The 15670-nt window shown below is 49.5% G+C and overlaps 1 protein-coding gene across 1 annotated transcript in view; it reads left to right on the forward strand.

The window, feature by feature from the left end:
- Positions 1-15670, forward strand: part of LOC116971386 (solute carrier family 22 member 5-like) — a 61601-nt gene that overhangs the window by 6342 nt on the left and 39589 nt on the right. Inside the window, exon 2 of the mRNA XM_033018523.1 lies at positions 13280-13383. Within this exon, the coding sequence (XP_032874414.1) occupies positions 13280-13383 (104 nt within the window). The remainder of the gene's footprint in view (positions 1-13279; positions 13384-15670) is intronic.

Below are 15670 nucleotides of genomic sequence, written 5' to 3' on the forward strand. Positions count from 1 at the left end.
CTTCACGTAACCAGAACTACACACAATACTCCAAATGCAGCCTAACCAAAGTCCTATAGAATAAACTATCATGAACTACAGTTTTTTACAAAGGCAACACAAGTGGTGAAATGGTAGTTTGTTGTCAAGCTGGAAACGGCAAAGAGAGAATTTACGAGGCTGTTGCCTGGACTAGAGGGTGTGAGCTATAGGGAGAGGTTGAGCAGGCTGGGTCTATATTCCTTGGAGCGCAGGAGGATGAGGGGTGACCTTATAGAGGTGCACAAAATCATGAGAGGAATAGATCGCGTAGATGCACAGAGTCTCCTGCCCAGAGTAGGGGAATCGGGGACTTGTGGACATGGGTTTAAGATGAAGGGGAAAAGATTTTATAGGAATCTGAGGGGTAACTTTTTCACACAAAGGGTGGTGGGTGTATGGAACAAGCTGCCAGAGGAGGCAGTTGAGGCCAGTGGCACGTAGGAAAAGATTGACAACCAGGAATAGTTTGGTGACTACTGGAGAGACAGTTGACGGCATGGAAAGACGGCACCCCAGTCTGTGTCTTTCATGAGAAAGTCACCCAATAAATCTACGGAAAGGCCTAATGAACCACCGTGGCCTACATATCCATCAGGCGAGAATGAAATGCTCGGAGAAGGAGAAAGAGGTGCAGGGCACGCACAGGCCTTGAACCTGGTGAGACGCAGGAGGAGCCCGGCCGGGACTCACCCCCACAGAGCCCAGTCCTTCCACGCACTAGAGTCTCCCAACCCCTGCAGAGTAGTTATTAAGATGGCTGATCCATGGGCGGTTGCTGCTGGGGCACAAGTCGGGGCCTGATCAACCCCGGCTGGGTCGCCTGGGCGAGGGTGTCTGATGTTGTGAGACCCGAAACACCCGATGACCCCAGGTCACATCACTGAGGATGCGTCCCAGCGCGTCTAGAAGATGTATATTTTTCACAGGCTGGGACTATCCCAACATTTAAGAAACATTTAGACAGGTACATGGATAGGACAGGTTTGGAGGGATATGGGCCAAACGCAGGCAGGTGGGACTAGTGTAGATGGGGCATTGTTGGCCGGTGTGGGCAAATTGGGCCAAAGGGCTTGCTTCCACGCTGTATCACTCTGTGACCTGAAGTAATAAAGAAAGCTTGCCTTCATCAGCCCGGGGAATTGAGTATAAGAATCAGGAAGTCACGATGTAGCTCAATAGGACTTTGGTCAGGCTGCATGTGGAGGAGTGTGGGAAGTTCTGATCAGCCCCATTACAGCAAGGATGTGGAGGCTTTGGAGAGGGTGCAGAGGAGATTTACCAGAATGATGCCTGGATGAGAGGGTATTAGCCGTGATGAAACTTGGATATACTTGGACCGTTTTGTCTGGAGAGCCGGAGGCTGAAGAGATACCTGAACATTATGAGAGGCTTAGATAGGGTAGACAGTCACAACCTTTTTTCCCAGTGAGGAAATGTCAGCTTTGTCGTGAGAGTGTAGGCAAAAGTGCTGGAGAAACTCAGCGGGTGAGGCAGCATCTATGGAGCGAAGGAATAGGTGACGTTTCGGGTCTCGACTCGAAACGTCACCTATTCCTTCGCTCCATAGATGCTGCCTCACCCGCTGAGTTTCTCCAGCACTTTTGTCTACCTTCGATTTTTCCAGCATCTGCAGTTCTTTCTTAAACATTAAAAGTGAGAGGGATCATCGATGGCAATTAATTCTATTGTGGGCTGAAGGGCCCGTTCCTGTGCTGTACTGTTCCATAGTCACGAGTCAATGTTGCTTTATTTGCCACATATACAACGGCACGGGCGAAATTCTTTCTGCATATGTTATACATGAATACCGTCGGCCCGCGCGCTCGATGCACTGGAGCAGTTCCCACGAACCGACGTCCCTCTCCTCTCCTCTCCTCTCCTCTCCTCTCCTCGCCTCGCCTCGCCTCGCCTCGCCTCTCCTTTCCCGGCACATCAGTTTGATGTACGCAAAGGGATGAGTTAAAAAATCAGACACAAAATGCCGGAGTAATTCGGCGGGACGGGCAACAGCTCTGGAGAAAAGGAATGGGTGACATTTCGGGTCGAGACCCTTCTTCAGACTCCTTCAGAGTTAAACAATCGACAGATTATACAACAGTTTCAACTGTGGTTTAAAAGGATATTTTGGGGCCTTTAGACTTTAGAGATACAGTGTGGAAACAGGCCCTTCAACCCACCGCGTCTGCGCCGACACAACGATCCCCACACGCTAACACAAGCCTGCACACACTGGGGACAATTCACACTTATACCAAGTATACAAACCCAAGCCAATTAACCTACAAACTTGCACGTCTTAGGAGTGTGGGAGGAAACCGGAGATCTCGGAAAAAATCCACGCAGGTCACGGGGAGAACGTACATGCTCTGTACAGACAGCACCCGTAGTCGGGATCGAACCTGCGTCTCTGGTGCTGAAGGGCAGCTACTCTACCGCTGCGCCACCATGCTGCCCCTAAAGCAAAAAGGAGGAACATTTAGAGTATTGTGTTTAGTTTTGGGCATCATGTTGTGGGCAAGATGCTGTCAAGCTGGAAAGGGCGCAGAGAAGATTTACGAGGATGTTGCCAGGACTGGAGGGTTTGAGCTACAGGGAGAGGTTGAGTAGGCTGTGACTCTGTTCCTTGGAGCGCAGGAATAGGGGTGATCTTACAGAGGTGTACAAAATCATGAGAGGAATAGATTGTGTAGACACAGGCAGGTGGGTAACTGAGGAACCTGAGGGGTAACCTTTTCACACAAAGGGTGGTGGGTGTATGGAACGAGCTGCCGGGGGAGGTAGTTGAGGCTGGGACTATCCCAACATTTAAGAAACATTTGGAGAGGGACATGGATTGGACAGGTTTAGAGATATATGGGCCAAACCCAGGCAGGTGGGAGTAGTGTAGATGGGGCATGTAGGGCCAAAGGCCAGGATATGATAGTACAAAATGCAAAGAATGCCACATTAGCCAGCCTCCAATCTTCCGGCACCTCGCCTGTTTCTAATGGTGATTCATATTAGTACCGAGGCACGGTGAAAAACATATATTGCATGCTAACCAGTCAGCATTGATGACTGCATCGGTGCTACCTCCTGCACCCATGCAGAACTCATGGACTTCATCAACTTCACCACCAATTTTCATCCTGCACTCAAATTTACTTGGACCATCTCCGAAACCTCCCTCCGCTTTCTTGATCTCACTGTCTCCATCACAAGAAATAGACTATTGACTGAGATCTATTACAAACCCACTGACTCCCACAACTATCTCGACTACACTTCTTCCCACCCTGCTTCCTGCAAAGAAGGAATCTATCGCCTACTCACAATTCCTCCGTCTACGCCGCATCTGCGCCCAAGATGAGGTGTTCCACACTAGAACATCCGAGATGTCGTCATTCTTTAGGGAAGGGGGAGTTCCCCTCTCCCAACATAGTTGAGGCCCTCACACGTGTCTGCTCGGTACCCCGAAGCTGCGCCCTTGGTCCCCCTCCTCCTAGTCGCAACAGAGTCCCCCCTAGTCCTTACCTTCCACCCCATCAGCCGTCGCATACAACACATAGTCGGGGAATTTCAGGAAATACCATCAAATTCCAGGAAATTTGAGGTTTTATTGAAGGAATTTTTTTTTTCAGGTGTGGAAACACTGATCCACAGGGCCCTGGAGTCCATGTTGTTGATACCCAGAGATACTTACACCTGCCTACTTAACGCGAGGGCCCTAGTGAGACCACACCTGGAGTATTGTGTGCAGTTTTGGTCCCCTCATTTGAGGAAGGATATTCTTGCTATTGAGGGAGTACAGCGTAGGTTTACAAGGTTAATTCCCGGGATGGCGGGACTGTCATATGCTGAGAGAATGGAGCGGCTGGACTTGTATACTCTGGAGTTTGGAAGGATGAGAGGAGATCTTATTGAAACATATAAGATTATTAAGGGTTTGGGCACGCTAGAGGCAGGAAACATGTTCCCGATGTTGGGGGAGTCCAGAACAAGGGGCCACAGTTTAAGAATAAGGGGTAAGCCATTTAGAATGGAGATGAGGAAACACTTTTTCAGACAGAGAGTTGTGAGTCTGTGGAATTCTCTGCCTCAGAGGACGGTGGAGGCCGGTACTCTGGATACTTTCAAGAGAGAGTTAGATAGAGCTCTTGAAGAGAGTGGAGTCAGGGGATATGAGGAGAAGGCAGGAACCGGGTACTGATTGTGTATGATCAGCCATGATCACATTGAATGGCAGTGCTGGGCCGAATGGCTACTCCTGCCCCTATTGTCTATTGTCTATCTCTAGTGGTGTCAAGGGAGGTTGTAGGCGGTTGGTAGATGCAGACTGTAGGGGTTGGAGGGCATGTGTTATGGCAGCGGCAGAGATCGTAAGGGCCGTTACGGGTGGTAGTGCGAGGATTTAAGTAACTTCTTAGTGTAAAAATAATGAGAGGCACAGACAGGGTAGAGAGTCAGAACCTTTATTCCTGGGCAGAAATGCCAAAGACTAGAGGGCATAGGTTTAAGGTGAGAGGATCAAGTTCAATGGAGGTATGCAGGGCACCTTTTCTACACAGAGGGTGATGACTGACTGGAAGGTGTTGTCAGGTGTGTATAATTTAGTTTAGAGATACAGCGTGGAAACATGCCTATGGCCCACCGAGTCCACGCCGACCAGCGATCGCCCCTCAGTCTGAAGAAGGGTCTCGACCCGAAACGTTGCCAATTCCTTCTCTCCGCAGATGCTGCCTCACCCGCTGAGTTCCTCCAGCATTTCCTCCGTACACTCCATCCAACACACACTGGGGACAATTTACAGAAGCCAATTAACCCACATACCTGCACCTCTTTGGAGTGCGGGAGGAAACCGGAACACCCGGAGAAAACCCACATGGTCACAACAGGGAGAACGTACAAACTCAGTACAGACAGCACACAAGGTCAGGATTATTATCTGGTCTCTGGCGCTGTGAGGCAGCAACTCTACCGCTGCGCTATTTTGCTGGTGGTGGAAGCAGATACGAGAGTGGCATTTAAAGGTCTTCTAGGTGGGCACGTGGATATGGGGTATGGATCACGTAGAGGCAGAGGAGGTTAGTTTAACATGGCGTCATGTTCAGTACGGACATGGTGGGCTGAAGGGCCTCTGTCCCTGTGCCGAACTGTGTTGTGTTCCCTTGCCTTGCCTTGCGAGCATTCACAACTGCTAGGGCTGGAGTCAGAGCAAATCCAGCAACAGGCAATCCCTGGACAGGGCAATGAAACCTTAGATCAGTCAGCATGCCCCTTAAATGGAAAACCTGTTGACAAAGTTGTCTGGTAACTTGAGGAGGCAACGAGCGGGCTGAGAAATGTGCCGAGCCCTGGAAACAAGTCAGCTTGGTCACATGCAACCGACCGTTGAAAGGTCACAAGCGGGTCACACACGCTCGGACTTTTATCGGGAGCTGCTTGGTGTCAGCGATTTGAGAGAGCAGAATCACGAGGCAAGTGATAGGAGCAGAATGAGGCCATTCGCCCCATCAAGTCTACCCCACCATTCAATAGTTTAAAAAGGAACTGCAGATGCTGGAAAAATCGAAGGTAGACAAAAATGCTGGAGAAACTCAGCGGGTGAGGCAGCATCTATGGAGCGAAGGAAACAGGATCCATCTCTCCCTCTCAACCACATTCTCCTGCCTTAATTTTGCATTATAATTGTTGCTCTAATGGAGAATCTGTGTGACAATAATTGAGTATTTTTGTGCATCGTTTTAGGTCTCCTCATTGTGCCGCGTATTAGGTGTAAGAGAGATCTTTGATGTACAGAGGGATATTGGGGTTCAAGTCCATAACTATAACCAAAAATATAATTCATGTTAGAGGGCAGTCACAGTGGCGCAGCGGTAGAGTTGCTGCCTCACAGCGCCAGAGACCCGGGTTCAATGCCGACTACGGGTGCTGTCTGTATGGAGTTTGTAAGTTCTCCCCGTGACCTGCGTGGGTTTTCTCCGAGATCTTCAGTTTCCTTCCACACTCCAAAGACGTACAGGATTGTAGGTTAAAATGTAAAAAATGTCCCTAGTGGGTGTGGGATGCTGTTGGTGTGCGGGGATCGCTGGTCGGTGGGGACCCAGTGGGCCGAAGGGCCTGTTTCCGCACAGTATCTCTAAACTAAACTAAAACAAGGAGGGTGGCACAGTGGTGCAGCTGTAAAGTCGCTGCCTTAATTACAGCGCCAGAATAAAAGGACATACCTTTGGAAAGGAGATGAGGGGGAATTTATTTAGTCAGAGGGAGGTGAATCTGTGGAATTCATTGCTACAGACGGCTGTGGAGGCCAAGTCAGCGGATATTTTTAAGGCAGAGAACAATAGAAAATAGACAATAGACATTAGATGCAGTAGGCCATTCGGCCCTTCGAGCCAGCACCACCATTCACTGTGATCATGGCTGATCATCCACAATCAGTACCCCATTCCTGCCTTCTCCCCATATCCCTTGACTCCGCTTTTTTTAAGAGCCCTATCTAGCTCTCTCTTGAAAGTATCCAGAGAACCGGCCTCCACCACCCTCTGAGGCAGAGAATTCCACAGAGGCAATGGAGGTGAATTATCTAGATGCTTTCAAGAGAGAGTTAGATAGAGCTCTTGAAGATTGCAGTCAAGGGATATGGGGAGAAGGCAGGAAAAGGGTACTAATTGGGAATGATCAGCCATGATCACATTGAATGGCGGTGCTGGCTTGAAGGGCCGAATGGCCTACTCCTGCACCTATAGTCTATTGTCTATCCATATCTAAAAGCCTCTTACACACCACTATTGTATCTGCCTCCACCACCACCACTGGCAGAGCGTTCCAGGCACCCACCACCCTCTGTAAAATAACTCATTAAACTTTCCCCTCTTCACCTTGTATCTATGCGGTCTGGTGTTGGACATTCCCGCCCTGGGGAAAAAGATTCTAACTTTGTATCCCACCTATGCCGCTCATAATTTTATATATTTATGAGCTCCATTGCTCCAGTTTCCTCCCACACTCCAAACATGTGCAGACTGACTTCTGTAAAATTGTCCCTAGTATGTAGAGGCGGGTTCTCTGGATGCTTTCAAGAGAGAGCTAGATAGGGCTCTTAAAAATAGCGGGGAATTGATTGGGGATGATCAGCCATGATCACATTGAATGGCGGTGCTGGCTCGAAGGGCCGAATGGCCTATTCCTGCACCTATTGTCTATTGTCTATTGATTTCCTTTTTCAGTTCACTCCTTAGTCCAAAGGTTTCAAAGGTCTTTTATTGTCACATGTACCAATTGAGATATTCGAATACAGCCGTACTAAAACCAAGCAACAAGACACACAACTACATAAGAGTTAACATAAGCCATCACATCACAGCGGATTCCCCACATTCCTCACTGTGATGGAAGGCAATAACGTCTAATCTTCCGTTTTTATTCTCCCACGGCTGGGGCAGTCGAACCTTCCGTCGGGGCGATCGGAGCTCCCGCAGCGGGCGATCGAAGCTACCGCGGCTTGGAGCTCCCGAAGTCGGTCCCTAACCAGGGACCGCGAGCTCCACGATGTTGAAGTCCGCAGGCTCCCGTGGTTGGAGCTTCGAGGTTGCTCCTTGGCAAAGGGCCTGCCAGCTTCATGATGTTAAGTCCCGCAGGCTTCTGTCGGTGATGTTAGGCCGCGGTGCGGACGGAGATACGATATGGAAATTAGAAATTGCATCTCCGTCGAGGTAAGGGATTAAAAAAAGTTTCACCCACCCCACACATAAAACCAGCTAAAGAACACTAAAAGTTACATTTAACACATACTATGAAACAACAAAGAAGGAAGGGACAGACAGACTGTTGGCGAGGCAGCCTTTGCTGGTGCCACGCGGTGGAATCCCAAAACTCCTCCAGTGATCACGTGGCCTACTCCTATTGTTTATTGTCTATTGATGCACGATCCACCTGTTCCATGCATCCAAGAGTCAAGTCAAGAGAGTTTTATTGTCATGTGTCCCAGATAGAACAATGAAATTCTTGCTTGCTGCTGCACAACAGAATATGTAAACATAGTACATAACGAGAGAAGAAAAAAAGTTCAGTGTGTGTATACACATGCACACATACTCAATAAATAGCAAATATAGTGCAATAATAATGATAGTTTGTTGCAGCTCAGAGCTTATTTGTTGTTGAGTTTAATAGCTTGATGGTTGTGGGGAAGTAGCTGTTCCTGAACCTGGACGTTACAGTTTTCAGGCTCCTGTACCTTCTTCCCGATGGTAACGGTGAAATGAGTGTGTGGCCAGGGTGGTGTGGGTCTTTGATGATGTTGGCAGCCTTTTTGAGGCAGCGACTTCGATAGATCCCTTCGATGGTGGGGAGGTTAGAGCCGGTGATGGACTGGGCAGTGGTCACAACTTTTTGCAGTCTTTCCCGCTCCTGGACGTTCAAGTTGCCGAACCAGGCCACGATGCAGCCAGTCAGAATGCTCTCTACCGTGCACCTGTAGAAGTTTAGGAGCATCCTAGTTTCCATGCCGAATCTCCGTAATTTTCCCATGAAGTAGGGTCGCTGATGTGCCTTCTTTGGGATTGCATCGGTGTGTTGGGTCCAGGAAAGATCATCGGAAATATGCACGCCCAAGAATTTGAAGTTCTTGACCCTCTCCACCATCGTCCCGTTGATGTAAACGGGATTGTGGGTCCTCATCCTTCCCCTGCCAAAGTCCACAATCAGTTCCTTGGTTTGGCCAACTCCTCAATTTCCCTCGTCAGCCAAGCTTCCTTACGTTTGCCTTCTTTTCCCTTCACTCTAACGGGGATGTACACATCCTGAGCTTTCGTCAGCACTTTTAAAAACATCCAACTTGGCCGATGTTCCATTTCCCTCTAATAACATGCTCCAGTCAACTTGAGTGAGACCTTCTCTCATACCCTCAAAGTTGGCCTTACCCCAGTTGAGCATTTTAAAACGTGGACCCTCTCCGTCCCTATCCATAACTATCTTAAACCTAATCGAACTGTGGTCACTTGTCCCAAAAGGCTCCTCCACACACACTTCATTAACTTGCCCTTCCCAATTTCCCAATACTAGACCCAGCGTTGCCCTCTCACATGTAGGGCCTCCACATACTGCTTAGGAAAACTCTCCTGAACACTTTTGAGGAATTGCACCCCATCTAAACCCTTCATGCTATGATTTTCCCAGTCTATATTGGGAATGTTGAAATCCCCTATAACCTTATTTGACCTGCAGCTGTCTGCAATCTCCCGGCACATTTGTTCTTCTAATTCCCATTGACTATTCGGGGGTCTGTACTACACCCCCAACAAGGTGATCATCCCTTTCCTGTTCCTCAGCTCCGCCTATATGGCCTCACTAGAAGAACCGTCCGTAATGTCGCCTCTGATCACAGCCGTGACATCCTGCTTATCCAACAATGCAATCCCCTCCTCTTCTTTTTCCCTCGTCTCTGTCTCTCCTGAAGATTGAGCTGCCAGTCCTGCCCCTCCCTTAACCAGGTTTCTGTCACGGCTACAACGTCCCAGTCGCATGTACCTATCAACGCCCTAAAGCTCATCTACCTTACCCGTCAGGCCCCTTGCATTAAAATACGTGCAGTCTAAACCAACCCTCCTTCCTCACTCTCCGCCTTTCACCTGCCTATTCTGTCCACTAACACCACCCTCCATACCAACATCTAGCCTCTCACAGGCCTCTGTCCTGCACGAGATCCCACCCCCCTGCCAATCTAGTTTAAACCCTCCCGTGTAGCATGATGGGCCTGTCCCACTTTCACGACCTAATTCACGATCTCTCCCGAGTTTGCCCTTGACTCATACTAGCAGCATGGTCGTCACGAGGTCGTAGGAGGTCGTAGCAGGTCGTGATGCTAGTCGTAGGTACTCGTGACATCAAGTAGGTACATTAAGTTTTTCTAGCATGATGAAAAATGTCCACGAATAAAAAAGGTCGAGAATTAGTTTGTGAAAGTGGGACAGGCCCTTTAGGCGACTTTGTAGGCGACTGCGTTCACCACATGTACGCGGGTGGTTGCCGGGGGAGTCGCCTTCATGGTTGTGAGGAATTCCTGCATTCTGGGTATTAATCGCGGCCTCATTATGGTCGCCGCGAATTTTTCAACGTTGAAAAATTAGCGGCGACCAGAATGAAACCGTCATGGAGAGTAGCGAAAATTCTGGTGACGTAGGCGCAGTTGTAGCGGGTCGCCTGGAGGTCTTAGGTTGTAGCCGGTGCTGACCGGTGAATTTCATTGGCTCATGGGGGGAGAAAAAACGTAAACAGTAGTTTTCGGAACCAAGGATAACCGACCGGTAATGTTAAATGTCCGCCGAGCTTCACAGCCGTGTATCTCTGGCTCTACATCAGCACAGTCATAGAAACATGGAAACATAGAAAATAGATGCAGGAGGAGGCCATTCGGCCCTTCGAGCCAGCACCACCATTCATTGTGATCATGGCTGATCGTCCCCTATCAATAACCCGTCTCCCCATATCCCTTGACTCCACTAGCCCCTAGAGCTCTATCTAACTCTTAAATCCATCCAGTGATTTGGCCTCCACTGCCCTCTGTGGCAGGGAATTCCATAAATTCACAACTTTCTGGGTGAAAAGGTTTCCTCACCTCAGTCTTAAATGACCTCCCCTTTAATCTAAGAATGTTAGAATTGATGTTATAGTCGATGTTATAATTCCCTTGCTGCTTGCTCTGTGGACTTGTTTCTCCAGCACAAATAGTCCCAGATAGGGCACTTCGACTTAAGCACATGACTGCAACATTAATTTAGAAGCCGCCAACACTCTACCACTGTTCCACCGTGCCACCCTCGGCTGGAATGGAATCCAATCTCCACCTTGCCAGGGAAGGAAGTTCTGTCTACACAAGTCTGTGACTGAATTATTTCCGCCGCAGCGTTAGTTTCTGGGAGTTAAGCCAGATCTTCTCACTTATGCCAGATGGACAACCCATTTTGTGTGGTGAATACCGATGGCCTGTGGAATTCTCTGCCTCTGAGGGCGGTGGAGACCGGTTCTCTGGATGCTTTCAAGACGGAACTAGATAGGTCTCTTAAAGATAGCAGAGTCAGGGGATATGGGGAGAAGGCCCTGAACACGGCTGCTGTCCGTACGGAGTTTGCACATCCCCCCTGTAATCGCGTAGGTAGAGGAGTCAGGGGATATGGGGAGAAGGCAGGAACGGGGTACTGATTGGGGATGATCAGCCATGATCACATTGAATGGCGGTGCTGCCTCGAAGGGCCGAATGGCCTACTAGGCACCTATTGTCTATTGTCTAAACCCTCATACCACGTGTCCTGGCTTCTCACCAAGTCTAGATCAACACTTGAAACTCTTCCTCCTCTACATAGATGTGTCGTTTGCTATTAACCAATCTCGGCCAGTCAAGATTTAGACTTTTTACTTTAGGCTTAAGAGATACAGCGAGTTCTCACCATTGTGGTTGCTCATTTTAGTAAGTTCATAACTTATAGGAGTAGAATTAGGCCATTTGGCCCATCAAGTCTACTCCGCAATTCAATCATGGCTGATCTATCTCTCCCTCCTAACCCCATTCTCCTGTCTTCTCCCCATAACCCCTGACACCCGTACTAATCAAGTCTCTGCCAATCTCCGCCTTAATATTATTCATTGACTTGGGCCCCACAGGCAATAACTTAAACAGATTCATCACCCTCTGACTATAGAAATTCCTCCTCATCTCCTTTCCAATGGTACGTCCTTTAATTCTGAGGGTGTGACCTCTAGTCCTAGACTCTCCCACTAGTGGAAACATCTTCTCCACATCCACTCTATCCAAGCCTTTCACTATTCTGTACATATCAATGAGGTCCTCCCTCATTCCTCTAAACTCCAGCGAGTGCAGGCCCAGTGTTGACAAACGCTCATCATAGGTTAACCCATTATAGGGCTTGGTCTAGGGGAGCGGCCTTGTTGAGGTGAAGTGCCTTGGGAGGTAAAGTGTGATTCTTCGGCGAGGAGCCTACTCTTGAATCGGTTCTGCGTGTGTCCAATGTTTCAACTTTTGACTTATTGCAGTGCAGAAGGAGGCTGTCAGCAGCAGAGAAGGGAATAGGTTTCATTCAACTCTGAGTGTATCTCATTCGTGATTTTGTCCACTGAAGAATTGGCGGGCGAGTTGGTACAGTGTCTCTCCTGCAGGATGTGGGATGTCAGGGACACTGCTGGTGCTTCTGACAACTACACCTGCACAAATTGTGTCCAGGTGCAGCTCCTGAAGGACCGCATTAGGGAACTGGAGCAGCAGCTTGATGGCCATCCGGGAAAACGAGAGTTTCCTGGACAATAGACAATAGGTGCAGGAGTAGGCCATTCAGCCCTTTGAGCCAGCACCACCATTCAATGTGATCATGGCTGATCATCCCCAATCAGTACCCCGTTCCTGCCTTTTCCCCATATCCCCTGACTCCGCTATCTTTAAGAGCCCTATCTAGCTCTCTCTTGAAAGCATCCAGAGAACCCGCCTCCACCGCCCTCTGAGGCAGAGAATTCCACAGACTCGCCACTCTCTGTGAGAAAAAATGGGGGGGGGGGGAGAAGAAAGGAGAAAGGAAGAGGAGGAGCCCAAGGGCTGAGGGAGAGCTGAGAAGGGGAGGAGACAGCAAGGGCTACCGGAAATTGGAGAAGTCAATGTTTATGCCGTTAGGGTGCAGACTGCCCAAGTGGAATATGAGGTGCTGCTCCTCCAATTTCTGGTGGTGCTCACTCTGGCCATGGAGGAGGCCCAGGACAGAGAGGTCAGATTCGGAATGGGAGGGGGAGTTGAAGTGCTGAGCCACCGGGAGATCAGGTTGGTTAATGCGGACCGAGCGGAGGTGTTCGGCGAAACAATCGACAAGCCTACGCTTGGTCTCACCGATGTAGATCAGCTGACATCTGGAGCAGCGGAATTGGGTAGGAGACTGAAAAGCAGGACCTGCAGGGTAGTGGTCTGAGGATCGCTTCCAGTACCTGGTGCTAGTGAAGGCAAGAACAGGAAGATAGGGTAAATGAATGTGTGTCTGAGGAGTTGGTGCAGGGGGCAGGGATTCAGATTTCTGGATCATTGGGATCTCTGCTGTGGCAAGGGTGACCTGTACAAAAGGGACGGGTTGCACCTAAGCTGGATGGGGACCAACATAAGGGGTTGCCAACTTATAATGGTGTTTCAATAATAGAGAATGACTCTTCAATTATTTTTTTATGGTTAATTATCTGACGGATATGCTTCTGTTCCCGTTAATTATTTATGTTGCCTTTCTTGCAGTGGAACCTTGTCTGTGAAAACAGCTGGAAGAGACCCTTCACCATGTCAGTGTTCTTTCTGGGAATGACAAGTGGCGCCTTTATTTCTGGCCACATATCCGACAGGTACAATATGATGACAAGGAATAGCGGCACAGTGGCGCAGCGGTAGAGTTGCTGCTTCACAGCGCCAGAGACACGGGTTCCATCCTGACTACGGGTGCTTGGCTATACGCAGTTTGTACATTCTCCCCGTGACCTGCGTGGGTTTTCTCCAGGATCATAAGGTCATAATGGCCCTGTCCCACGGTACGAGTTCATTCAAGAGCTCTTCCAAGTTTTTTTTTAAATCAAACTCGTGGTAAGCACGGAGAATGAATGTAGCGGGTACTTCGGAGCTCGGGGACGTCTCTTAATTCAATTCAATTCAATTCAAAGCACTTTATTCGTCCCTGAGGGGCAATTTAAAAGGGCGCATTACAGTAGCTTTTTTTTTTTAAACTCTCTGCACCGACCGGTCGACCGCACGAGCAGTGACCCGGCAAGGATTGGGTTGTCAGCAGCGATACAATAATAAAGAACACACAAAATGTAACACAAACATCCACCACAGCATTCATCACTGAGGTGGAAGGCACAAAAATTTGGCCAGTCCTCCTCCATTTCTTTCTGGGAATGACAAGTGGCGCCTTTATTTCTGGCCACATATCCGACAGGTACAATATGATGACAAGGAATAGCGGCACAGTGGCGCAGCGGTAGAGTTGCTGCTTCACAGCGCCAGAGTCCAGTCAGTCCAGGATCGGCTCTTCCTCACCGGAGACCGCGGCTTTAAGTTGTTGTAGGCCGCAGGCCGGCGGTCAAGATTTAAAGTCCCCACCGCAGCCAGAAGCACCGTAGACTGCAGGGCCGGCGGTCGAAGCTCCCCTCCAGGGGTGATGGTAAGTCCATGCCGGCCCCGCGGTAGAAGTTGGCCGCGGGCCGGCAGTGATGGCTTCTTCTTCCCCCGGGTCCCCCACGAGGGATCCCGGGCTGTAGACGCCGCACCAGCTGGAGCTCTGCAGACCGCGGCTTCAAACTGCGGCTTCAGGCTGCCGGCTGCCCAGGGCCAGCGAAACGGAGCGCTCCCCTCCAGCGAGGGTTCACCCGCTCCACGCCGAGAGTCCACGCTGCGCCCGCCGCTGAAGCCCCGGGCACGTCTCCGGGAAGGGCCGCGCCGATCCTTGATGTTAGGCCACGGGGGAGGCGACCTGGAAAAAGTCGCCTCTCCATGGAGGATGCGACCGAAGCGGTTTCCCCCTTACCCCCCCCCCCCCACACCACCCCCCACACAAGACACACAAAGAAACATTAAATACACACTTTAAAACATACTAAAAAATAAAAAAAAAGTTGAAAAAACTGACGCACTGCTGACATGGCTGCTGCCAGAACAGCGCCCCCTATGTAGCGGCTCGTAACGCTAACGGCAGGTACTCGTGAAGACCTGCTAACGGCAGGTAAGCACGGGAAGACTCGTGAAGATTTTTCAACGTGTTGAAAAATGTCCACGAGAGCCCCGAGTACCGACGAGCGGCCATTACCGTAAATCTCAGAGTTCGAATCGGGGCAAACTTGGGAGAACTCTTGGAATGAAGTCGTAGCGTGGGACAGGGCTTTAAGGAATAGGAGTAGAATTAGGCTATTCGGCCCATCAAGTCTACTCCGCCATCTATCTCTCCCTCCTAACCCCATTTTCCTGCCTTCTCCCCATAACCCCTGACACCCGGATCTCCGGTTTCCTCCCACATTCCAAAGATGTGCAGGCTTGTAGGTTAATTGGCTTCTTGGTATAAATGTAAATTGTCCCTAGTGTGTGTAGGATAGTGTTAGTGTGCGGGGATCGCTGGTCGGCGCGGACTCGGTGGGCCGGCGCAGTATCTCTAAACTAAACTAAACTAAACAGTAGAAGCTGGTCTATACCAAAAAACAGACTCAAAGTGCTGGAGTAACAGAGGAGTGTTACTGAGTTAGGCTGGAGTTTCTAAGCTAGGGGCGGCATGGTGGTGCAGTGGCAGAGTTGCTGCCTTACAATGCCAGAGATCTGGGTTGCATCCCGACTATACGGAGTTTTACGTTCTCCCCGTTACCTGCGTGGGATTTCTCTGGGATCTCCGGTTTCCTCCCACACACCAAAGACGTGCAGGTTTTTAGGTTAATTAACATCGATAAGCTGTATAAATTGTCCCTAGTGTGTGTAATTTAGTGTGCAAGATGATTCATGGTCGGCACAGACTCGGTGGGCTGAAGGGCCAGTTTTATACGCTATATCTCAAAAGTCTAAAGAGTATTGTCCACTGTGAATTAACCCCTAATGTGCAGGGAGTGGATGCAAAAATAGTATAACATAGAACATGGGAGGTCACGGTGGCGC

The sequence above is a fragment of the Amblyraja radiata genome, chromosome 3, assembly GCF_010909765.2.
Source record: "Amblyraja radiata isolate CabotCenter1 chromosome 3, sAmbRad1.1.pri, whole genome shotgun sequence".
Taxonomy (NCBI): domain Eukaryota; kingdom Metazoa; phylum Chordata; class Chondrichthyes; order Rajiformes; family Rajidae; genus Amblyraja; species Amblyraja radiata.